Source organism: Misgurnus anguillicaudatus, chromosome 21 (assembly GCF_027580225.2).
Source record: "Misgurnus anguillicaudatus chromosome 21, ASM2758022v2, whole genome shotgun sequence".
Lineage (NCBI taxonomy): Eukaryota > Metazoa > Chordata > Actinopteri > Cypriniformes > Cobitidae > Misgurnus > Misgurnus anguillicaudatus.
In genome coordinates, this window is record NC_073357.2 from 13,809,709 (window position 1) to 13,835,828 (window position 26,120).

Consider the following 26,120-nt stretch of genomic DNA (forward strand, 5'->3'; position numbering starts at 1 on the left):
TTGTTTTTGTTTTTTAGTGGGCTCCGTGAGTTGCCCATTGGAGGAGGTTTATGTAAGGGTTTTGTCTTGTCTGGTTCATTTTTATTTTATTTTGAAATTGCATTTGTCATGTCTCAAGCTTTCCTATTTCCCTGATGTGTCATGTCCTGATTGGTTCCCTTCCTGTATTTAAGCCCTCTTGTGTAGTTTTGTCTTGGTCTAGCTTTGTTAACTGTGGGGTTGGCGTGGATCAAAAAAGTGATTTTTAGTAATTATTTGAGATTACATTTTTGCCATATTGCCCAGCCCTACTTGAGAAAAAGTAATTATTGGCATTTTTTTATTATTCTGTCATGTATTGATTTAACATTATAATGTACAGTAGTCGTGTATGCACTGGTTAAAAAACCATGCTGTAATTAAATTCCAAATAAGTAAAATTATTACAGCCACTGAGGGTTACCATCACCATCAGAACGTGTTTTCAGTGCGGCTGGAAAATATAACCCCCAAAAAGTTTCCCATTTGAACCGTGTGTTGTTTCACAGATGGAAGTGAATGATTTCCTCTGGGGTAAAGAGGTGATAGCATGGCTGCCTATCATTATACTGACAACTACAGCTAAAAACACATTGTTGAACTGACTACGGACATAAACAGCTTGTGAACACAACTTTTGGTAGCATTTAAAAATCTTGGTCACTGAGACTCACCTGAACCTTATCCCACTTAAACTGGATGAATTCCAGGTCCATACCTGCATTTTCCATAATGGAGTCGAAGTGGTCCAAACATTGATAAAATTCGTTATTTTAGAGGGCTTTCTCCTTTACCAAGCCGATGCCTGGACACTTAAATTATATACTATGTTCAATTTAAACACTATTGACAGAAATAAAATCTCAGAATCATGATTTGAACCATAATGATAGCGGATAGATAAAACAATTTCTGTTTAAATTCAATGTTGGTTTATATTTCAGTTCAGTTTTTTTTTGACTGAGGTGCCATGTCGGATGATAAAGCAACATGGGCAAATGGATTAAAGTGTTGTTATGGAAACATCAGATGATAAATGAAAGACCTTAGCTAACTTGGGTCAAGACGAAAATGTAACTTGTAGCGAATGTTGGGAATGTCTGCCAGCGAACTTTATGCAGTGGACAAAATGCGGATGCTCAAAAGGTCTGCCATTCAGCGTTACAAAGCAGACCAAATGTGGACATCTTCAGAAGGCCTGCCAGTGAAGTTGCAAAGTGGACCATTGCAATGTCTGGAGGACGTACCCTGTTTGCTGTGCACTGTCTATGTACTTTTTTCTAACTTTTATTTTAAATTTATTGTAATTTTAAATTTATTTAATTTTTTTCAGATTTTGTCTGCAATAAAAGTGCATTTAACACAGTTACATCCAACAATGCTTCTAGTGCTACTTTTGACTCACTGTTTGTCAAGTGTTGAAATGTCACAGCATAAATTATAATAATTATATAATTGTGGCACATACTTGTCTTTGAAATGTTAAGAACTCAAAATATCTGATGTGCATGTTTGAATAATTTCTTGGGCAACCTGAAATTATCTTGGTACTCGTTCCATTTTGCAGTTCCTAGGGAAGAAACAACAAGCTCAAATGTCTAAAATCTAACTGCTGGGGATCCTCTAGGCAGAGTTGCGAAGAACCCAAGTATTTACTTGATTCAGTTTTTTTTTCAAGAATTAGTTTTTTGTACTTTACTACATTCTAAAGCATTTTGTATCCACTACATTTGATATAAAATGTAATTTAATACTTAATTACATAAAAAATACTTTTACTCAAGAAAAAGTTATAACAATACAATAAAGTTCTAAATGTTTAATGTTCCTAGGTATTAAGAATAAAAAACAACTTGTATTAATTAAATGTAGTGGAGTGTAAATCAGAAACTAGTAATGTAAATGTTTGCCAAAGCAAAACCCAGATAAAGTACAGACACAATACAGGTTAAAATCAGTACATGATGTGTTGGGGGGGGTGAAGAGGTCTGCATAGTGTTGCATGAAGTCAAGCAGACAAAGAATTCAGAATATCAACATTGTACTGCAACAATGACTGCCCCAAACAGAGATTAAACAACCAACATTTATTGAATTCCAATCATATAGTACCTCTAAACCCATAGGCAGTTTCAGGCCAAAAATATTCAAGGCTAGATTAAATTTTTTTTTTGGCTTGAGCCCTGATATCAAACAGCCCCTGCACAATGCTACTGGTGAGATAAGTCGATGTGAATCTTGACACAGGCTGCACCTTTATTGATCCAGTTCATCCAAGTTTAACATGGTTAAAGGTGGACAGACAGCAAATACTTTAAAGGTTTATAGTTTATATTAAGTATCAAATCGTTATAAATGTACTTTATATCAACTGTGTGTGTGTGTGTGCGTGTGCGCATGCAGACATGAATTAAAATGTGATGTTAATTTGTTAAATGTCAAATTTACTTTGCAAAGTAAAAGTGCTTAGTCCACAACTTACATTGGTGTTCATAAAAACATCTAGTTGTCTGCTGTAGCATCCTGCAAGATTTTCCTGTTTGACTCCTACAGGACTAGTGCCTAAGAACATGAACAAGTTTATCAGAAAAAAATAATAAACTTAAAACCAACTACAATTTAAATTCTGCAAAAAATGTTTAGTTTTGTAGGTGTTAAACAATCTTATAAAACATCTCAGTGGACAAACTCTGAACAAATGTGTGTAAACGAACCAACTGGACTATATACTGGAAATATACCCTTTCCTGTAGGATTTTCATCATTTTATAAAGTCCTTCAGGATTCCTGCAGGGTTTTTGTAAGGTAAACATTTTACTGTTTAAGTTTTACTTTTTAAAGGAAGTTAATTGTGTAACAACATGCCCTTATGTACGTAAAACACGTTTATAGAGAAAGCAATAAAACTATCCCTAGAAATAATCACTCAAATAGCTTCAAAGCCTATTTAACAGGATGTGCAACACATTAATATAGAAATGGATAAACCTGTCCTAAAAAATTATCACTAGACTAAAACAAGCAGTGCCGCTGCTGGCCATTTTGTGTGCCCTAAGCATAATTCCTTTATAATGCCCCCCACCCCGACCCTGAGAAAAAAAGTCTGTTTTTGCCAGTTTAATTTTTTATTACCAAACATAAATCTTTAAAGCAGAAAGTAAAATCTTTAAAGCAGAAAGTAAAATCTTCATACTTTAGCCAACACACACTACACATTTGAAAGTGCAAACTTTTATAGAATAGCAAAATAGAAAAAAATTACTAAACTTAAATTATCAAAATAATCCAGACATGTTTATCCCAAGTACAATGTCACTTTAAATAAATTACATTAAATAAACATCAACAAGTAAACAAGAATACTCCGTATTCTTAAATAAAACAAAGATTCAGAGAACTAAGTGCCACAGTAATGTTTGCTTCAAATCATATATAATGACGTTTTATAATTTATATATATTTAAGAGGAATTGTTAGCCTACCATGTGCACTGACTTCTAACGTTAACTTTTACTGAGAAAGTATTAACCACCGCCACGTCAAAATAAACCACAAAATAAACTAACGTTACTGCTCAATATCTAAAGAAACGTAGTAAAGAAAGTAACAGCAGCGTCAGTTATTTGTAAACTGCATATGCATAGGTAATGTTTTACAGTAAAATCTAAATTTAGCTTGCACTGAAGTTATAAATTATAACAACATAGTTTGCTAACATTAATGTCAGCACTGCAAGTTCGAGGCGCATTACGATTAGCAGCAGCTGCAGCCCATGCACATTTCCCTTATTTAGGATTGATTAAACATGATGGACTTACCTGCAAGTGATGCACGGGCATCATCCCGCAGTTTCTTCTTTTTTTTCGATACTGACTCCGTCTTTTCGGGGCCATTTCCAAAAGTTGCCTACTGACTGGCCGTTTCTCAATCTGAACGAGGTCGCATGCAGGCTGCATACATCATCAAGCCTGGTTTATTTCAGTTAACTGAACATTACATTAGCAAAGTCATGAGCATATTACAACAGTTTACGATTAACTAAGAATAATAGTCAACTTTATAATCATTAATTTTACGAAATAAGAACGTTTTGATGACGTATGCAGCCTAGAAATGCAACCTCTGGAGGCTGCAGCCTTCGGATTGAGAAACGGCCTCTGTCAAACTTCGTCATGCGCCCGCGCGATCAACCGGCACGGACCATCAAAGGCTGGGGGGCATACTTTCTATACCAGAGTAATAAAATTATCTCGTTCCCCCTTTTTTGTAACATACACATGGATAAAAAGTGCCTAATATTACTTATATAGGCTAATAAAATAATTTCAGCATTATAATTTTTTTCATTAGGCTATTATTTTTGGTGCCCCCTCAGCACGTGGTGCCCTACGCAAAGCGCGTGATGCGCGTTATGGGAGCGGCGGGGCTGAAAACAAGTTACATCTTTAAAAATGTATTTTAATGACCATGACAGCATTTAATTTATTTATTTGATTAAGTGTCAAACAAATAACAATGTGTTCTTGCAATTGGACCATTAGGCAGTGAACACTTTATAATAAGTTACAATTAATATGTCAGTAAACCATGTACGTTTACATGAACTAACAATTTACAATATGTCTACACAGCATTAATTAATCTTAGTATATATTTTTTTAAATCCAAAGTTCAGGCAGGATGAAATGACTGAGGGGGCATGTGAAATTGTTGAGGGGGCTTAACTTTATACCATCAATGATACACTGAGATCTCGCTTTGGAAAGACATATTTTTAAATTTTTTAAACTACATTAGGCCTATTTCTCAAAACTTTGACAACAATAATTTTAAAAGGAACTATATTCTTACAGTTATCCAAAGATACACACATCATTCCACATATGATTTGAATATTAGACGAGAGTATTTATATAACGGCAATGAACGTGGCAGTTCGTGACTGCTCTTCCGAAGGGGGGCAAATTCAAAATATGTGTTCAGAGTGTTCACAAAATACATGCAAAACACTCCCTTAACAGTAAACTCTGATTACGCATGAGATTATGCGATTATCGGGCAAAAGCAAGCGTCTCTCATAAACCCTTTAGACGCATCTGCAGCAGGCACTTATTTTGACAAGACATGTGATGTACACAGGATCTCTCGATGCGCAGAACACATATTTTGAAATTAAGAACTACACATATGACGGCCTACATACATGTTGTGACGAACTTTGCATTGAGCGCCCTCGAAAAAAGAGTCACCAGCCGCCACTGCGTCTCATATGGCAATAAATATCCATATAACTTAACATAACAGCATAATGAAATTAATAAACAGAGAAGGAAGCAGAATTGACATGTAAATTGTATTATTATTACAGTATAAACAGCAATATTACTGAAATAAACTCTTAGGTAGGCTAAATGCACCAAACACGCTGCGCAAAACCGCAAGTTTAAATAAGCAATGAAAGTGGATAAAACATTTCAACTTTATATGACAAAAATGATATTTAAAGGAAATGTATTCTTACAGTTATTCAAAGATGCACAAATTATTCCATATATTAATTCCTGTTTAAGAGCACGTTCGTCTGGCCTCGCTCTGTTATGCAATAGCTGATTACAGGTCCGCATCCTCGGCTTTCAAACAGGTTTCATTATAACCTTTATAACAATAAAGTAAACTTTATACTTCCACTGTGTTTGTCTGATATAAATAACACACGTCGGCAAATTATTATTATTTGAAAATAATATTTATTTATTATTTGCAAATTTTTATCTTATTTGAATAGATTTTTATTGCTACTTCCACAGACATCAGGGTGTATTTTACAAACTAAATATAGGCTGTTGTTTTACCAGTGCTTATGTGTATTTAAATGTCTGAAATCTAAAATAAACATTATGAGGTTGAAAACATTGCATAGTGTTGATATACAGTATGACAGCGCTGAGCTCGTCCGTCTGGCTCAGCACCAACCAACATGAAAGACGTTTGAATCTGGCAGTAATGTCACGTCACTGAACATTATAAATGGGGATAAGGTTAAATTATTATTTAACTCAAAAGGTTGAACATTTTATTTGTAACCATAAATACAAAGATGAAACAGAGGGGGCACAAATCAGATGTGAGGGGGCAATGCCCCCTTTTGCCCTCTTGTGGCGCCGGGCCTGCCAAAGTTGTATGTTAACAATAAACACTTGCAGCTGGTTGCCAATAACTTACTGTAGATTTAAATTTATGTTATTTACAGGCAACATTTAAATTAACATTAAACATTAACAAGTCGTTGTCTTTACAGAGTAAAATTTAAATAGCAGCATCAAGCAAAGCATTCTGGGAAACAAAATCTGAAGCAAAAAAACTGAAAAAGGTTGATGATGATTTCTGATTCCCAGAATGCTTTGCATGAGACTGTTATTGTATGGTTTTATTCTGTAAAGATAGAGACTTGTTAATATTTAATATTTATTTAACTTTGAAAAAAACTTGCCAGTAAATAACATAAATTTAAATCTACAGTAAGTTACTGGCAAGCAGCTGCAAGTAACACTGTAATTTCTACAGAATTTTATTACAGTGTAACCTTGATTGAACCTTAGTCAGTTAATAATAATAAGATTTTATGAAAACTTGCAAAGCTTGGTTAACTCTAGTTTAAAGGTGTGTAAAGCTGTATTGTGGTTTTATAACCATGCAAGGAGCAAGACATCCTATCATCTTGTTCCTTTAAAGGTTTTCTTGAAACCCGCCAGTCATAAAATTTATTTTTTAAAAGATCATAAAAACTTGGTTAAGGACCCTGGCCTCTATGTGGAAAGTTTTATTATAATACTTGCAACAGATTATTTTTCCAAAGGTTTTGGGACTTGTGTGTGTTTTTCATCAAACTCTTACATTTACTTAGTCATTTACTGTGATACTTATTTCTAAGACAATGTATGAACCTGCCTGTGAAAACAAAGCTAGTCATTTTTTGTGATTTATGGTGATTTCACAGTAAATGATTGACTAGAACCAATTGACACATACCTATATCAAGAAGATCAAGGGGGGTTGGCACACATAACATCTTCTATGTCATCTTTTCGCAGAAATCTTCTTCCTAGAGGTACAAAAAAGTACCTCAGTCCTTTGTGTATGGGAGGAGTTGACGTGTAGTTTGTAGTATAAATAAATGCAAAGAGAAAAACAAGCATCCAGATTGGGAATAAATATATTTTCAAATCTTTCTTTTGTTCAAGTTTAGTTTTTCTCAATTTTTTAAAATTCCGTTAAGTTTCAGATGTCAAGAAGACCATCTAATTTTTATTCCAAGTGCATAAATTAAGTAAGTATTTTTATCTAAACATTAAAGGGTTTATGACACAGTTGTGACCAAATGTCTGACAATAGTAAGGATGCTTTCATTTAACAGAAAAAATACTGTTATCAGATTTAAATTGATCTATAGCAATTGCATGACTTATTGTTAGTAGCAGATATATGTTGTATTGCTTTAAGCCGGTATGGACTTTTGTTTTTAAACCGAATCCATGTTATTACTTGATTTTTATAAAAATGTAACCCAGTATGTGAAAACCCAACTAAAGTAATTTTTAATAATTTAGTAAACATGCTACATAATGTTAAGATCATTCTGCGACAATATAATATAATTTTAATATTGACTGAGTAAGGCCATGTCAAAATCCTAATCTCGTAATTAAATTGTGAGATATTAGTCTTGATTTCACAGACAGGGTCACAAATATTCTTTGTTTGACGCTTTTTCTTTTTTCTTTGTTTTAATAAAATAAACATGACAACATGAAATTGCTGATAAACAGGCCCGCACAGAATCCGCTTAGTGCTCAACATGGATAAGCAGTAGTAGTCTGTGCTGTTTGTTGTGAAAGTTTTTAATGCAAGAAGAGCACAAACCATTTTGTATTTGAGATGAAATTATATTTACCTTGGAGATATGTAACTTGTCTTTACTACGTGACACGACAGTCAGCATATGATCATTTTAAATTCATTTACAAGACGAATGCTTGAATAATTTCAGGTTTTATTTACAATGTGTTGTAAAATTATGAAGTTATCTTGATACATTCTGAATTAATCATGAGAACATATGAATACAGAATTTTATATTTTGCTTAAATATATAACGCTATAAACAATAATGTAATTTTATATACAAAATATATTTTATGGTCTTGACATGCACATTATCTTATTATATGTTGGTTCATTTTAATTTAATTAATGAGTACTTATTTGGTTTGGTATATTCAAAGACTAACCGGATTTTGTATAAAAAAGCTTATTTAAAAGTTATAAATATAAAATATTAGATTTAGTTTTGTATTTTTGTTTAAACATTTAAAATCTGCAGAATTCCAAAATTTTTCCGAACTTTCAGTGGAAAAATAAAAAAATGCAGATTCCGTCTGGCCCTGCTGTGTTTATTTTTTCATTTTTTTTTCTTTAAGATTATGGTAAGATAGTGTTGATGGTGTTTGAGTAGGGATGGACTAACCATAAGGTGCACGGTTTGAAACTTTTGTTAAAGAATTATCTTTCTTCACAGGGAAAGTTGTTATCAAGACCTTTACAACGTGCAAATGGGTCAACGCTTCTCCAAACACAGACTGACAGCTGTAGACAGCCCTCCATCACGTTGCTTTTCAGTAAGTGAAGGAGTGCCACCCTACTTCTCCTCTTACAGCTCCACCACTGAATCAGGTATCATCATGGAATCACCAGGTGATATGACGCGAAGGACATCGGAAGTTAAGGACTCAAGCCCAGACAGCAGGCGACCTTCAGAAGTTAAGAACTCAAGGCAAGACAGTAGACGACCTTCCATATACAGCACTATGGATGCTATGCCACACTTTGAATTTTATGCCAATGCCACTGCCACAGGCCGCATCAGGCGCAGTAGGCCATCACTGGAAACCCTTCGTAAGGCTTTGGATGTAAGCTATTTTTGAGAACATTATTTTAGACTTAATATGTACTTACATTGTGTAATTTAATATGTACCTATTAATTACTTGGTGTAGAATGAAGAATCGGCCAGTAACATTAGTGACTCAGGTACAGGCAGTCTTTCAGTGATGAAAAAAATGGAAAATGGGTCAGAGGAAAATGGGCCAGTAGAAAAGACTCATGAACCTGTGCGCTTTGGATGGGTCACTGGGGTTATGGTAAGACACACGGTCAAACAAGTATACTACGACACCTAAAGAAAAACATGCAAATATGATAACATATATTGTTTCTGTGTTTCAGATTCGCTGTATGTTGAATATTTGGGGAGTCATTTTGTTCCTACGCTTGTCCTGGATCACATCTCAAGCAGGAATAAGTACGAAAAACTTTTAAAAAACATATACAACTGTCTTATAAAGTGGTTAGTTTATTGTACCCACTATAGTGAGAAAAGATAGTCTTTGCCAAGCCAATATTATGTGCTAAGTTAATATCAATGAAGAAAATATATTTAACCCTTCTAAGCTGCAAACTGCTCTAACGAGGGGCCCTATCTTGGATGTTAAAAATCAATAGTTCTTCATCACTGTGTTCATGCATCTCGTGGCATATATTTCGCAGTACATATGCTAACATTATGTTCTATTCTTTTAATTTCCTTTTAGTTCTTACATGGGTAATCATTCTCATGTCAGTCATTGTAACCTCAATAACTGCATTGTCCATATCTGCCATTTCTACCAATGGGAGAGTCTCCTCTGGTGAGTCACTTGGCAAAAGAATGTCATTGAGCCAACCATTTCTCTTGATTATGATTACTAGTCTCATTCACTATGATATTACTATTACAACTGCTTACTATGGGAAGTGGTTTTATTCAACACTCAACCTCAAGATTTCCGATTCAAGTATTTAACTCTCGGGGATCGATCGTGGCGGGGGCGCCGCAAACTCTTTATTTTCAATCAGAGACCTAGATAACTCTGCTGATTTTTGACATACAGATATGATTTATACATCATTTAAAACGTTAAAGTGTCTAGTTATTTTCTGTCCACTCCCAATAAAAACAGAATGTTGTGCTTTTCGCTAAATTAAGAAAATAAACATGATGCGCGTTCTGTTCGCTCTCCCTCAGTGAAGTCCTTTCAGAAACGCGTCAGAAAAATTAACTGTAACTTAACGAATACATGTCATAGAAACAAAAGATAAATGTCTACATAATGCTTGGAATGTCAGCTTTTAAATGATGTAAGTGAGATCGAAAACATATATTGTCATTCAGTGTAAACTGTATGAGAAGGAGCAGAGGTACCGTATTTTTCCTGTTACCTGTTTAACTGTAATGAGATGAGATCGCCACATCCCCGTGCCATTGAAGTGAACGAGCAGAAAAATCCATATGCATAACTCGTGCCTCCTGCAGTCAATGGATACGCAATCCACAATCCAGTCTCTCCATTCCTTGTTGTTTCATCCGAGTGCACCAAACATGACATCTAAATCCTTTTTTACTTGCGTATGTGTGTCAGTATCTCCAGACGCGACTGTTTTCTTTGTTCTTCCGTCAAACAGTTCACGCGGCGCGCACATACACAAACACACGAGTCAGGAAACTCAACGCGCTTTTTGGTATTCTTATAAAATACGCAATTGCAAACAGTACAATCCTTATTTAATTGCGTCTAGGCGCATATCTCCGCACAGCAAGTTTATTAAACACAGAATCCCTCGCATGTGCACACATACTGCTTTCATGATCAACACGTGAGGGAGTAATGGCGGTGACGGCTGTAAACAAACATTGATAAGTTTATCACGCTTGTCCCTTGTTGTGTTTCTACTATAATGATTACAAAAACACAAACAAGAGTCCAGACAATGATAGGCAGTTCTTCCGAGTTTTTTACTGCACAAAAGTAAACCTCTCGCTGGCCAACCAAAAACTAACCCTGTGTTAATTTTTACGATGGCCAAACAGTACCTTTACTATGATTACTATGGTTTTTAAAGGTATACTTGTGAAATTCATAGAAAATATTTATATTTATTTCTATATATACACACACATTATATATATAATTTTTTGTTATAAATTCCCAAGTAAACCTTATCATGGTTTTACTACAGAGAAAGTTACATTCCTGTTGAACATCCCCACAAGGCTCATTATTCAACTCTTTTGTTCCTTAGCTGTCAATCACTGATTATTCAGGAGCTTTCCCACCTCCACGCATATGGCCTTTCCCAAGCAAAAGTGTCTTAGAAATTGTAAATCAATATATTGCTTTATGTGAATGAGCAAGCCGGATGATTTTCACATCATTTTGAAGAAAAAACTCTAGACTACTAGATCATATTTTGAAAAGTCTTGGAAAAACATGTTTAGAATGAGTTTTGTGGACTTATATCAGTGACTTAAAAATGTAGCTTTTTCAAAAACCATGCATAAACATTTTTCTCTCAAAAAAACAAACATGTGCATACATGTTGATCATATAATATTGTAGCCTAGTTTGTGCTGAACGCAGTGTTATGACACTTTTGCCATTTATATTTTTTTAAGCAACTGAAAAAATCACAAATGTCAGTGCATGTCAAAACTTCCCCAGGGCCCTAAAAACCCCTTAGACCCTAGAGGGTTAACCACCCAGAGTAACACACTAGCAACTGCAGAGCAATACAACACAAACACTTAAACAACTTCTGATCAACAACCTAATTTAACTAAAATTTTTTTTTTTAGAAAAAATATAAAACTGAATTCTCTTTCTTTTACAATTTTTCCCCTTTATCCATTAGGGGGTGCATACTTCATGATCTCTCGTACCCTGGGTCCAGAGTTGGGAGGTCCAATTGGTGTTGTTTTTTCTTTCGCCAATGCACTTGGGTGTGCACTTAACACAGTTGGCTTTTCAGAGACTGTCAGAGATCTTCTAATTGTAAGAATGATAAAAATGAACAGTATTTTTTTTTGCTTTGTTGAATTGCATTATTTCATTATTTTGTCTTTGCATCTCTTTGTAAAATGTGATGATACAGGAGTATAATGCCCAAATTGTGGATCCAGTCAACGATGTCAGAATCATAGGTTCCATTACCGTCACAGTGCTTCTTTTCATCTCAATGGCTGGGATGGAATGGGAGTCTAAGGTATTTTTAAAAACATACATTCTACAAATACAGTGACTAGGAAATACTTTATTTCACAGTGCCTGTTAGACATGTTATATGAAAATGTTGGTTAATAACTTAAAGCAACACTATGTAGTTTCCATGTAAAAATGATTACAGCTCCCTCATGTGGTTGAAAAGCGCAACAGTGCCTGGTATCAGACACTCATCTGCAGGCAGGGGGAGGGGCGTGGCTGTGTGCTCTACCCTCCACCGCCACTTTCAGAGTGTGTTTGTAGCAGCTAGGAGGCTGCTCAGGTTGCAGCAACAGTACAATTTGTCCAGTTAAAAGTTGTTCTATCACTGAAATAATTTTAGAGACATTATTTAAAGGTAAAAAAACTACATAGTGTTGCTTTAAAGTCCCTATTAAATCTAAACTGGCCACATTCAACAGGCCACAATCAACAACCTGATCAACTCGCAAAGGAGATATACAATACAATATTTGAGTGAAGTAACATCATCACTCCCCCTCTTGCTAAAGCTTCAGCCAGGAGTAATGATGTTACTGTGCCGAGATGAAAGTGCTGCGAACTAAATGCTCTTCCTCCATACAATATACTGTAGTAATCAATTTTTATAAATCACCACTTTTTATTTTGTGCCACCATACTTACTCGTGTAACTACTCATATCTTTAAAATGGGAAAACATGGAAGTGTTTGGTGGCTTCTAAATTCTAAATTCACTCTTCAGAATGACCGAATCAAGCCCAGTTTTTTATATTAATATTGACAGATAGTCTAGAAAAGTCACAAAATCTTATTCCACTGGGATGAAGGGAACCATGTTTTTAACTAAAGAAAGTGGCTTGGGGTCAGATTGACACCAAGGGAATCACTAGGGTTAAATAGTTTTGGACTTGGATTTGTTGCATATTCCTTATTAACCTTGCTTATTCCATCTGAGATTATGTTGAGCTTTAAAATGTCCTGCTTTTTGGCATAAGAAGAGTAGGAAATCATTTTCCTTGTAAAAACAGCTTTAAAGGGATACTCCAACGTTTTGTCATATTAAACTATGTTATTACCTTAACTAAGAAGAGTTGATACATACCTCTTTCATATTAGTAGTGTTGCACAATGCATCGATACTTCAAAAGTACCGCAATTCTCGGAAATAAAAACCGTCACGGTTCCTAAACGTATTAGTATCGATACTTCTAAGAATAAACGTGTCCCAGATTTGTAAGAGACAAATTTCATGTTGGTGTGTGCAACGCACGTTTCCATTGCCTCCCTGTGGACGTGTTTTCTCCTCACACGCGCAGCCAAAACTGCAGCTGTCATGTGACAAACACAACAGCGAGATGGCTGCACAAGTGATACTGTGGTCGCCGTTCCAGTTGATCTCTAAGGCAAAGCCGGTAGATTGCACGCAAGTTAACTTTATGCTGCTCTACGAGCTCCTGCGCCTTTCTTCTCAAATGTGTTTTATACATCTTATGCATGCCCACTGCAGGTCAGTCGTCTAACTTCTGAAATTCATCAGGATGCGCTCTCTTGCCTTCAAGCTTTGTGTATTCTTGCTCTTTGGTCCGCAACGCGAGCTTCCGCTGATGTTTGAAATGCAAAAGAACTATATGATAGTCTTTTTTTCACTCATCAAACACTAAAGGCTAATGTTTCATGTATTTGAGGAATGATAATAAGTTTGTTAGTCTTTATCATCTAATCATAGACAAAACTGTAAAAAAATAAGTTTTAATTTTATTAGGCCAAATGACAGAAACAAACCAGAGTGCCTACATTGCTACAATAAACTTTATAACCTGTAAGATGATGAAAAATAATGTGATGTACTAGGACATTTAATAACGTAGCGCATTTAAACTTTAGTATAAAATAAAGAGACATCCTTACAATGCGGGTTTATATAAGAAAAACACTAACAAGTATTTAAACTCCCTTACAAAAATTAACCATGGTTTTGACAATCATGGTTTTCAAAAACCATAGTTAAACCATAGTTAGTGTAGTAAAACCATGGTTTTGCTGATAGTAATCAATACACCAAAGAACCATGGTTAATTTTCGTAAGGGCTCATTGGTTTTTATATTCTGGTTTCATCTGCTTGCCATATACACAACCTCAAATTGAAAAAGTTGGGACATTTGCTTATTGGTTTTGTTAATAACTCAATTAATACCTAGCTTTGAAAGTAGAAGCCCAGGCAAATAATGACAACGTGTATAGAGTACAACTATTCTACAGATTATTAAAAAAAATATTGTGGTGACAAAAACATGTTGTATGTGATTACACTCAAAATGTTCTGTTATCCTTCATTGTGCAGATCAGAAAATGAGAGGCATTTTAAGATACTAATAAAGAGTTTTACAATCTCCACCACAATATGCATTTATTAGATACAGATATACTCTCGCTTGTCATTTCTTGCCCTCTTTACAAAAAAGTTGTAATTTTTTTACCTGGCTTTGAGTGTCTGATTGACTGACGTCTCATGAGATCAGTGTTGTAGGCTACAGATCAATAGTTTCAATCGTTTATTAAAAGTAATCGGCTCAGATAAGTCATTAGTTCACGTATTTAGCGGGAACAGACGCGTTGTAAACTAATCTCAGCTGGACATCGCGAAACATTTTTGTACACGAGACGGAAAACATGTTCTCGCTGGATTCGCGTGAGCGTGCGCGAGAGAGGGAGAGAAAGCACGAGCAGATACTGTTCGTTTCCATATGCGGAGGTCGCATAGGCAGCGTCATCAAGCCTGATATATTTAAGTTAACTGACCATTACATTCGCAAGTCATACGCATATTGCAACTATTTACTATAAACAAAGAATAATATTTATCTTTATAATTGTTAATATTCTGAAACAAGACAGTCTTGATGACGTATGCAGCCTGGAAATGCGATCGGAGGCTGCAGCGTTCGCATTCAGACACGCCCACTCCAGTAGTGCGCGCGTGCAGGGCACTGCTCATTCTTTCTCATGCAATCATCAACATTATCACTATAATTATATTACAAAAATACTTTGGCGGCACAAAAAATTAGATTTGGTGGCTGCTAAAAAAATCAATGTAGGAAATAACCTGCAAAAAAAACGTATAACAATAAAATAATCTGTAAAAACTCTCGCGGGCAACATAATTAACATAATTTGTAAACTCTCGCGGGCCAGATGATATGAGGGGGTGGGCCGGATTTGGCCCGCGGGCCTTGAGTTTGACACCCCTGTTCTAGAACTTGGATAAACCTTTCAGCATTGATGCTGCCTTTCCAGCTGCCCATGTCACACGCACTCATGCAACCCAATACCATCAGAGATGCAGGCTTCTGAACTGAGCCACTTTGCCACAGTCCATTTTAAATGTGCCTTGGCCCAGTTCTGGATCATGTTTAGAAATGGCTTCTTTTTGACCTATAGAGTTTTAGCCAGCAAAGGTGAACGGATTGTGTTCACCGACAATGTTTTTGGAAGTATTCCTGAGCCCATGTTGTGATTTCCATTACAGTAGCATTACAGTATGTGATGATGTGCCGTCTAAGTGCCCGAAGATCATGGGCATCCAGTATGGTTTTCCGGCCTTGACCCTTACGCACAGAGATTGTTCCAGATTGTTCCTCTAAACCTTTGTATGATATTATGCACTGTAAATGATAATAACTACAATCTCTTTGCAATTTTTCTCTGAGAAACTCAGAAAACTATTTTCCGCTGCAGCATTGGGGGAATTGGTGATTCTCTGCCCATCTTGACCTCTGAGAGACACTGCCACTCTGAGAAGCTCTTTTTATACCCAATCATGTTGTCAATTGACCTAATAAGTTGCAAATTGGTCCTTTAGTTGTTCCTTATCTGTACATTTAACTTTTCCGGCCTCTTATTGCTACCTATCCCAGCTTTTTTGGAATGTGTAGCTCTCATGAAATAAAAAATGAGCCAATGTTTGGCATGATACTTTCAACATTTGATATATCTATAATCTATTGTTAATACAATGTAAGTAGGAGTTTGTAAATTATTCCATTCATTTTTTACTCACAATTTCTACAGTGTCCCAACTTGTTCTGATTTATTATATATATATATATATGTTAGGGCTGTCAATCGATTAAAAATTTTAATCTAATTAATGACATACTCTGTGATTAACTAATCTAAATTAATCGCATACATAATTTTTGCTGTTATATTTCCATTTAAATGAATCAATTAATAACCAGCATAAGTGACAAGTTCAAAAACTCTTTTATTATTACAGTATTTTCACTGTTCAAATAATGGCCATAACAAATCAAAAAAATGACCTAGAGTAATATGCTAAGGAAATAAATTCAATGGTGCTTTAGGAAGATTATTTACCAAAAGTTAAACAGTGCAATATCAATTGCAGAGCTTTTTGTGCAATTGAACATAAACCTTAAATTAAAAAAACGCCCCTTTACCTTTGGTATTACAGGACGTTCTTGGATGCTTTGCATTGATGTGGTACTTTAGAGTGGAAGAACTCCGGTGATATGCAAATTCCTTGCTGCAGACATTGCAGACAACTTTATTTTTATCATCACATCCATCAGGCCGTTTTTATAAGCTTATGTCAATGAGCGTGTGAAGGTTGCGCGATCCTATTTCATCAATTGCGCTGAAAATTCAGAGAAAGCTCTCTAACATATTCAAGTACAAAACACTGTGCAGCATGTTTACTTAAACACAAGCAGACGACTCCCACATAATATTAGTTTGCGTCCATATAAACTCATCCTTACTCCCGCTCGCCTTTAAATGACAGCGGAGAGCCCACCGTCTCGACAGACCACCCCCTCACAGTATTCAGGACAGAAGCGGTCGAAAGTGGACAAAAGAGATGGTTTTTAATACCAGGTGTAAACGTAATGTGTCTCTCTCGTCCACCCAACAGCCCCAATGATCCAGTCACAGCCAGCGCGTTCTCGTCTCCCTCCTTCATTTTACAGTGGAATTGTGGCTAGAACGTTTCCAGGTCAATACGGAATGGATTAATCTGCGTTAATTTTTTTAACTTTAAAAAAAAAAATTCTCAGATTATTTAATAGAAATTAACGAGTTATTTTGACAGCCCTAATATATATACATTTTTAAATGTAATATTTTTGTTTAATTAGCTCGCTGATAGCGTACGAAAGATTTAGCTTCAAACTAAAAGTACAATTAAAAGGTATATGTCAAGTATAAAAATATATGTACACAGGAACATTGTATTGTACTTTAAGTGCAATATATAGTATGATGTTAAGTTCACTTAAAGTAAAGTTGAGTAGTAAACTGGCAAGTATACCTGCAGCACACAATTAGTAACTTACACACTTTCGGTATGACTAGTAAACTAGTTAAGTAAAAGTATAGTAAAAGAATACTTGCAAGTGTGCCTGGAGCACATTTAGTAACCTACTAGTTTACTAAGAGTACACTAACAGAACACCTGCATGTATACTTTCGGTATGACTAGTAAACTACTAGTTAACTAAAAGTATAGTAAAAGAATACTTGCAAGTATACTGCCGTCCAAAGCCAAAGCGCAGTAACTACACACTTGGTCAAAATTGAGTTAAGGCTTGAAATGAGCTTCATGACATCTGTTCTGTCTTGTGACAAAGTCTCCTGGTTCAATTTTGTTCCGTTTCATAGAAACGAGGGTGTCAAAATTGCAGTAACTACAAAATCCATGCTAATACCAAGGCAAACCGCAGTAAGTGATTTTACTGTGTTCTGGCTTTGTTTCCCAGGCTTTGATACCGCGGATACTGCGGTTTGCCCTGATCATAACACACAGAAACAACAAACCAATCATGGCACAATCTGCGGCCAAATGATGGTTGAACTCGCACTAAAACGCAAATAAACAAATACGGGTAAGAAAGATAGCAAAATAATAACTTATACTAAGGCAAATGACAGCTTTATAAGTAGTTAACATTGACTAGCCAGCTGCTAGCAAGTTTTGACCTACCTGTGCTCGTCCATTGAAGGCAATATACTCATATATTACAATATACTCAATATAATAATGATATAATCCAAATCAGTCGCATTGATGTTTGTTGATTCGAACATCTCTCCACTTTTTAGTGACAGGGGTTACTCCTTCAAAAGTTTGATAAGAGTCTGGTAAAGTTATATTGTTAGGCAAAGTAAGCGGCGCCCAGTCAACCTGATGAGCGCAGCCGTGCGGCAGAAAGCACAATAAGTGAAAAAGTACACTTCCATAATGTAGCCACTGAAAGTGCTCTTTTTTCACGCACTAATTTTGTAGGTTACTTAATATTAAAACATTTTGTTTAGTACTTCCTAAGCTAATCTTAAGAATATCTAAGTTTACATAACTGTGCTACTTTGAGACAAAATGATAATTAACTAAAACGTGCATACAGAGCCGGATTAACCCAAAGGCAAACTAGGCACGTGCCTGGGGCCCAGACAGAGGGGGAATTTTTTTTTTTTGCAAATGTCCCATCTACAATTTCGCAAGTATTATATTAGATACATTTTAAAACTTCAATGCATGTATGATAAGCCTAGTAATACGTAAATATTTAAAATACATCAATAACTGATATCATAGGTTAACACAGATAAAATCATAGTTAAGTCTTTCTTTATTAAGCCCATTACTGAGTGTATTTGTGTTTGTGAGTTTATGACTGTTGTTGTCTGAGGTGGTGACTCGGATGGGGACGCTTGTCAATCAGAATGGTTGATTTTCAAGTTCATCGTTCCACTCTGTACCTGACAGAGTTCCTTTAAAGACACAGACATGGTTGCTGCAAAAAATAAATAAATAAAGGACAAACTATCATTTCCCTACGTTATATAAGGCATGTTTGCGTAATAACGAGGCAAAAAAAAAACAGTTCCTTGCATAATAATTCATGACTGCAATGGCAGAACTAGCGGGGTCAAGATTTTTTTTCTTTAAGCCCCACAAAAATCACGTTAGATACCAAACATGATAACAAAACCAATGGATAGTGGCTAACTAAGTCAACTGCAAGCAATCTGTGTTTTAAATTCACTTCACAAACGTGAATTGCGTAAAGAAAAATCTAGCAGCCTCAGAAACGATACATTAGACTTTAGCACTACCATTACTTTGAGATAAAACTGTTATACATAATATAAAAACTGTTATTATATAATTCATATAACTGAAACATAAATAACCAGTGTTTTGAGGATATTTACCTCAGTGGACGTGTTGCTCGACGAGGATTTCGTTGCGATTCTCAATCTTGAAGAGAAATATGCAGCGAAGCTCTCACGCGGATTACTGACACCTATTGGTTATTTATTGGTACTACTGCCTTAACAATGACACTCCCAATGGATAAGGTGAGGATAATTTAATAGCATTTAATAGAGCCGTGTAATGACGTATAAATAATAAATTTAGCAAAAAATTGTCTGATAGACTGGTTAATATACAACACATGACTTAATTTGGTATACAAACAACCAATTTGTAACCAAAGACTAGGCTATGTAAAATGTGAATTAACTTTTATTAGTAACTTTGGTAAGCTTCAGATTTCAATTCATAAATAACCTCGATGGGGGGGGGGCAAAAATGCAGCCTGCCTAGTGTAGCCCATTTATTTAATCCGGCTCTGCTTATAGACCCCTTCAAGGTTTGTAAACATTTAATGACTATCGGGTGCGCAGGCAGCATGGGGTCAAACTGTTTATACCAGGGGTGTCAAACTCATTTTAGGCTGAGGGCCGGATGGTAAATAACGCCATGATGTGAGGGCCGGATATTTTTTTTAAACTTTAGTGTGCTGATAATTGTGTTAATATTAACTAAACAAACCAATTAATTCGTTTGTTCAGCAAGAAAACTAGAGAAAAACACAGCTCTGTGAAAACTACATTTCACAAGGTCACACTCATACTGTACATATTATACACACAAATTTACATCTGTACAAAATCCACAGGCCTTAGGTTGAAAAGCCTTAAATTAACTACTTTTGCATTATTCCTTAATGCCAAAATTATTTATAAATCATTAAATTTTCTTTGGAATATATTTGTATTGAGAACAGTCATTTAGAAAATGAAAATGCTAGATGGGTCAGTGGCCCAAACCAAAAAGGACACTAGGGGGGTTGGTACTATTATTATGGTTTTAATAAAATATTATGATGTGTTATATTACTAGCATGTGATTATAATGGGAAATATAATAACAAGAATTAAAGTGTGACAATCTGCTAAATATTCAATATGATTTACCTGCTGGCCTGATGGAGCTTTGAATCCATGTTTGCAATGTTGAACTGCCTTTAGCAGCATCTCTTTCCATTCTCTGTCGTTATATTGTGAAGGCATTGTTTTTTTTGTATTTTTTGTCTACAAAGTGTGCCAACAACAGCAAATTTAGTGTTTATTTTAACTTAGATCTGATCGGGAACATTAAATCGATTAGACATGTATTGTAACGTTAATAAGAATGTGGATATTTTGTTGTTGTTTGCTTGCTAGCACTTGTTAGCACTTTTAAAACACCGACAGCAAATCATTACCGGAAGAAATACATAAACAAACTTCCAAATTACTAATTCTGTTGTTAAACAATTGATTTAATGTAATTAATCTACCTGTTAATGCAACGAACTTCGGAAACTGTCGTCTTCGCTCTCCAGGCAGAGAGTGGACACAGAGATGCTGCGGAGCGGTCGGGAAAACACGAAGTGGATCACCGGAATAAGTGGATCTTTAGCGGAGCAGTAACAATACAACAGCAAGATTTTTGGGCACCGTGTTTATAGTCTATGTTCCGCGTTTTGCTGCTTTCCGCAAGTCTCTCATATTAAAAAACGAACTAGACACCCGCCTGAAAGGGTTTTTAAAATATGTATTTCATATTTAATAAATCATCATGCGGGCCGGATTGGACACCTTTGTGGGCCGTATGTGGTCCGCGGGCCGTATGTTTGACACCCCTGGTTTATACCATTTAGGCTTTCTAGTTTAATCTAACAGGGCTAAAAAAAATTATGACTTACCTGAAATGAAGTGAGCACTACAAACACAAGCCTCTTTGATCGTTGCATTGTCCCAGTCTGCACGTTTAATTGCTTGCAGCCACAGATGTTTTTTTTTTTTTTTTTGAGATTCTGCAGGAATCCCTAAATCTGCTGTAATCACTTTTCTGACCCCGACATGCGCAGTGGGAACCGCCTGTGAAGGGGTCTATAGTACATTTGAAACAATATTGTCTTTGGGACAAACATGTTCTTCTGTATATAAAACTATTACAGTTATTAAAAACTATCAACATAAGAAGCACGAAAAAAGTTGAATGAACACATTTAGTTCGTAGATACTGCACTTTGCTTTTGCAATAGTGTTTTAGTTGTTTAAGGTCATCCAAAGGCCAGAGTCCAGTATCTGCATTTTGGGAGTCAAAGGTCACATCGGTGGTCATGGTTTTTCTCTATAAAAAATTTCTTCCTAACAAGGCATTACATGAATGCATTACCACTAATCTACAAACAACTTGCTAGTGTAAAAACTTTAAAGCCATTTTTCTCAGTTTCAGTGTTTGCGTAGATACTGCACTTAGCCTTTGGAGGGCAGTATACCTGGAGCACAAAATTAATAACCTACTAGTTTACTAACACTAAAGATTCTCCATAAAGACAATATACATTTGTACACTACATATACTTTCAAAATTTATTTAAATATACTGTTTCTAAAGGATGCTAAATAATGTATTATATAAATATGCAGTCAGTGCATACTTTAAAAATTGCACAGAACTTTAACTTCAAGTATATATTTTTTAAAGTATACATTTAGAAAATACACTAAATTATAATTATTTTGAAGTATGTTAAAAGTTTAATTGTAAGCAAATATTATGTTGTAAGCATACTTTCAATATATTTTAAGATGGTAGATTTCTTTCTAAGTATATTTCTAATGTATTATTGCAAAGTTAAATATACTTGAATTACAATAAAAGTATATTTACTTTTCACCAGGGCTATTAATATGGCTTTTTGCAGCTTTCTTGATTTAGCTTTTGTTGTTGTTTTTACTTTATACTTTTAAGTATGTCAGTAAACAAGTATAGGCCAAATATACTGTCAGTATAGGTCAAGTATACTTTAGCACAATTTAAAGCTCCACTGTGTAGGATCTACTCCCATCTAGCGGTGAAATTCTATATGACAACCAACTGAATGGCTGAATCCGAAATCGCATACTTACTGTGTAGGTACTGAATTTCATTGGGTACCTACTTAACGTGCGCTAAGGCAGTATGTACGTTCGCGTTAAGTATTTACAGCATTCGCCATGTTGACGTTATCATGTGACATATGACGTAGTAGACTTGTTCGAGTTCATGCGGAACCACAAGAACCGACAGGAGGTTGACATCACAATACCGCGAGAGCAACTCGAAATCAGAGGTCTCCGTGTGATTTCTGGAATCGCTCTCACGGTACTTTGATGTCATCCAGCTTTTGGTTCTTACAGCGGTGCATAAACTCGAACAAACCTAATAACAGACATGAGAACGTATGCGTGTGTATGAGGGACAGGTGCACTAACACCTGATTGCATCAGTAACTTGATCTGTAACAGTGTTACAGATATATTACACATTATTTTGTAGGGGACAAAATAAGTAAAACAAGCAGATTGTAATTTAATATCTATTGTCAGATGACAGCTGTGCTTGAATACAAACAATGCAGGCAATGTGATTATATACATTTTAGTTAAGGCCTAAAAAAATTTTTTGTTTGGTTCCGGTTTCCGACCGACCCTGCCAATTTATGTGCGACCCAAATTTATTTTATGAGCTTGGGGAAGAAATAATACACATTAAATAAATACACAAATAAAAAAAATTTTGAGGCGAACTATAATTTACCTTTTAGTACAGCACCGTTTTTGTAAAGCACGCGTCCTCCAGCAACAAACAAAGCAGCTACACAGTCGTTAACACAATAGTTCACAGATCGTTGTCGCCACTTACAAAAGCACTGGTAAAGTGGTAATTTTTGGTGTGCATTCGAGCTGTTTCGTGCACAGCAACGTGATCTTTTGCCCCGCCGAAAGTTGTAAATTACAGACAAAAAAAGACGAGCTGAACAACGATATGCAAGTGGGCTTTTCTCTTCCAGAGAGCACAAACCAAGGCTCATTTTTACTGGCAGTAAGTGAATTATAATATTTGAATTTATGGTATTATGACCAGGGCTTGACATTAACACCGCCAAACGCGGGTAAGATTTCGGCCGTAAGGCGGGTCTGTTTTCTTAAAAGTTATGCGAAATGATAAACAATACGCAATGCGACACTGGGAAACTACAACTTCCATTCTGCACTCAGAGCAACGCACAGAGATCTGTTGAGAGACGCGCACGCGATCAGCGGGGCGTTGCGGACCAAAGCGTCACCTTCCAGAGAGCGCGCGAGAGCTGATGGATTTGCGAATGCACAAGAGGACGCAGTCTGAGCGCATACACACTTCGGGAAAGATAAAACAATTGCATGGAAGTGATTGATTAGATATAAATTGCGTGCAAACTCTCAGGGCAAGAGCGAAGAGAAATTCAGCGCATCTGAATGCACACGAAATTAAAAGAAACCCGCCATCGAGAGGTTCGCGCATCATTTTAATGTAACAATAATGCCCTCCCGACATTTGTCATTAAAAGTCTTAAATCACTTTTATCAGAAACCATTTAGCTTATAAAATACATCTGCATGACAGTAAAATTAATGTACATATCTTGACAGTATTTACTGCTGTTGTTAATAAATATTTAAAGTGGTTATCGATGGGTTTTGTGTTTATCTTTTCAGTTTAGAATTAGTGTTTCTTCTACACCCCTGTTCTACTTTTAATATATTCATTCAAAGTTAATCTATTTATGCCTTACTTACTAGCATGTTTTTCATGCATCTTATATAATCTATACTGATATACCAGCTATATACCAGCTAAATGTTGTCTTAATTCGGGTAGTCAGACTGCATTTAAAATTCAGTCTGCATCTAATTTAGCAAGTAAATTTGCTCGAATTAAAGTAATTTTAGGATGCCAAAGTCAAATTTAATCATATACAATTTAACTTTGGCTAGTACCTTTGAAAAACAACTAGCCACTTTGGCTGGTGAGCAAAAAAGTTAATGTCAAGCCCTGATTATGCTACAAAGAGTTCCACTTTTATACTTTAGCCACGTAAGATATTTTTCATATCATACAGACAGATTCCGCGGCCTCCACATATTGCGTTTCGTTATTTATTTATTTTTTTACTTTAAAACACGCAGTGTATTCGTTCAGCTGCATTTACTGTTCTCTCTCTCTCTCTCTCTCTCTCTCTCTCTCTCTCACACACACACACACACACACACACACACACACACACACACACACAATTAAAAAGAGATAATCCGTGGAAATCCGTGGTTCTGCGCTGCGTGAGACAAACACGCAATATGGCCAAAGTCACCTCAAATATATCCGCTATTCAATTTAAATATGTAACAATTTTCTACCTATCCCTTGCTGCCACTGTAAAAAAAATAAAAAATAAAATAAAATAAATTCCCTACCGACCCATGACCTAAACTGACAACCAACCGGAACCAAACTTTTTTTTTATGCCTAAGCAATCTCTTGTATTTACTTAAAACGACAGGAAACATGAATAAAAAATGAATGAATGAAACCATCACAATAAATGAAAACGTATTGAAGTGAATCCCATATGAAACAAAACTTTATTCAAATGTATTTTTCTAACAAACCATCACATATTTACTGTCAGCTCAACATAGCTGTGACAATTCTACAGCTTTATTTTCATGAATCAGCTGAGAACTTTGTGGTATATCCTGGGTCTGTGCGTGAAGTCAGGGTGCTGAGGAACAGTCCTGTGTAACGTATCAAAATCACCCGATTGGTTATCCTCCGGTCGATTGCTTTGCTTTCCCGTGGCATCATGGGAAAGCTGGGATAGAAGTGTCCATCCGATGCACGCTTCAGAATCGGGGCGGACTCAGTAGGGCATCCGGGGATTTCTCGCCTACTGATTTTATGGATACTGAGGATTCGGACGTACTACTCTGTTCACGTGCTGTTTCCCCTACTACATTTTCAGTAAGTAGGCGGTTTCGGACAATACTCAAGTACACGTGCCTCTGAATCTCGCGAGAAATAGTCCAAAATCCCGCTAATTCTCGCCTACCCTTTTACGTATACTGAGGTTTCGGACATACTATTCGTTCGCCTTCTGCTTTTTGCCTACTATATAGTATGGCAGTATGCGGTTTCGATTCGGCCAATATTACTTTCTAGCCCCCCCATTCGGAGCGCGTTTTAACTCGTACGGTGGCCCGGCCGTGTCATGCCAAGGTTAACATGGCTTCCAGTAGCTACAAAGCAAAAGTAATGAAAAAATGAACAATTTGCAATGTCCTTTGCCTGTGATCCGTCAAAGCACACAGATTTATGTTAAACATGGACAAATTCTGATTGTCATGATATGTCCGCTTTAAATCACATACAAAAAGCAACCATAAACGTAGCTTAGACACTCCTTTTTCATCGACGCGAGGGAAAATATCACAGGGGCTGTTACACTTGGTATTAAAATGTGTTTTTGTTGATCGGATCACAAGTGGACAAGAGAGACACATCACGTTTACACTTGGTGTTTAAATCCGTCTCTTTTTGCCCATTTTCGAGCGCTTCTCTCCAGATTACTGAGGGGATGGTCTGTGGACGAGTCCCTCTCCTGTCATTTAATCATGAGCGGGAGTAAAAACGGGTTTAAATGGACACTAACTAATATTATGTCAGAGTCCAATGCTTATGCTTTAAGTAAACATGTTACATGTCCGCGTATATGTAGGAGCTTTCTCTGATATTGGTGAAATGGGATCGCTCAACTTTCACACGCTTG

At 35.9% G+C, this 26,120-nt stretch overlaps 1 protein-coding gene across 1 annotated transcript in view; it reads left to right on the forward strand.

The window, feature by feature from the left end:
- Positions 1 to 7,090: 7,090 nt before the first annotated feature.
- slc12a10.1 (solute carrier family 12 member 10, tandem duplicate 1) overlaps positions 7,091 to 26,120 on the forward strand; it is a 90,972-nt gene continuing 71,942 nt past the window's right edge. Inside the window, exons 1-7 of the mRNA XM_055194396.2 lie at positions 7,091 to 7,345; positions 8,594 to 8,984; positions 9,072 to 9,215; positions 9,301 to 9,376; positions 9,666 to 9,761; positions 11,803 to 11,942; positions 12,043 to 12,153. Coding sequence (XP_055050371.2) covers positions 8,628 to 8,984; positions 9,072 to 9,215; positions 9,301 to 9,376; positions 9,666 to 9,761; positions 11,803 to 11,942; positions 12,043 to 12,153 — 924 coding nt within the window. The 5' untranslated portion in view covers positions 7,091 to 7,345; positions 8,594 to 8,627. The remainder of the gene's footprint in view (positions 7,346 to 8,593; positions 8,985 to 9,071; positions 9,216 to 9,300; positions 9,377 to 9,665; positions 9,762 to 11,802; positions 11,943 to 12,042; positions 12,154 to 26,120) is intronic.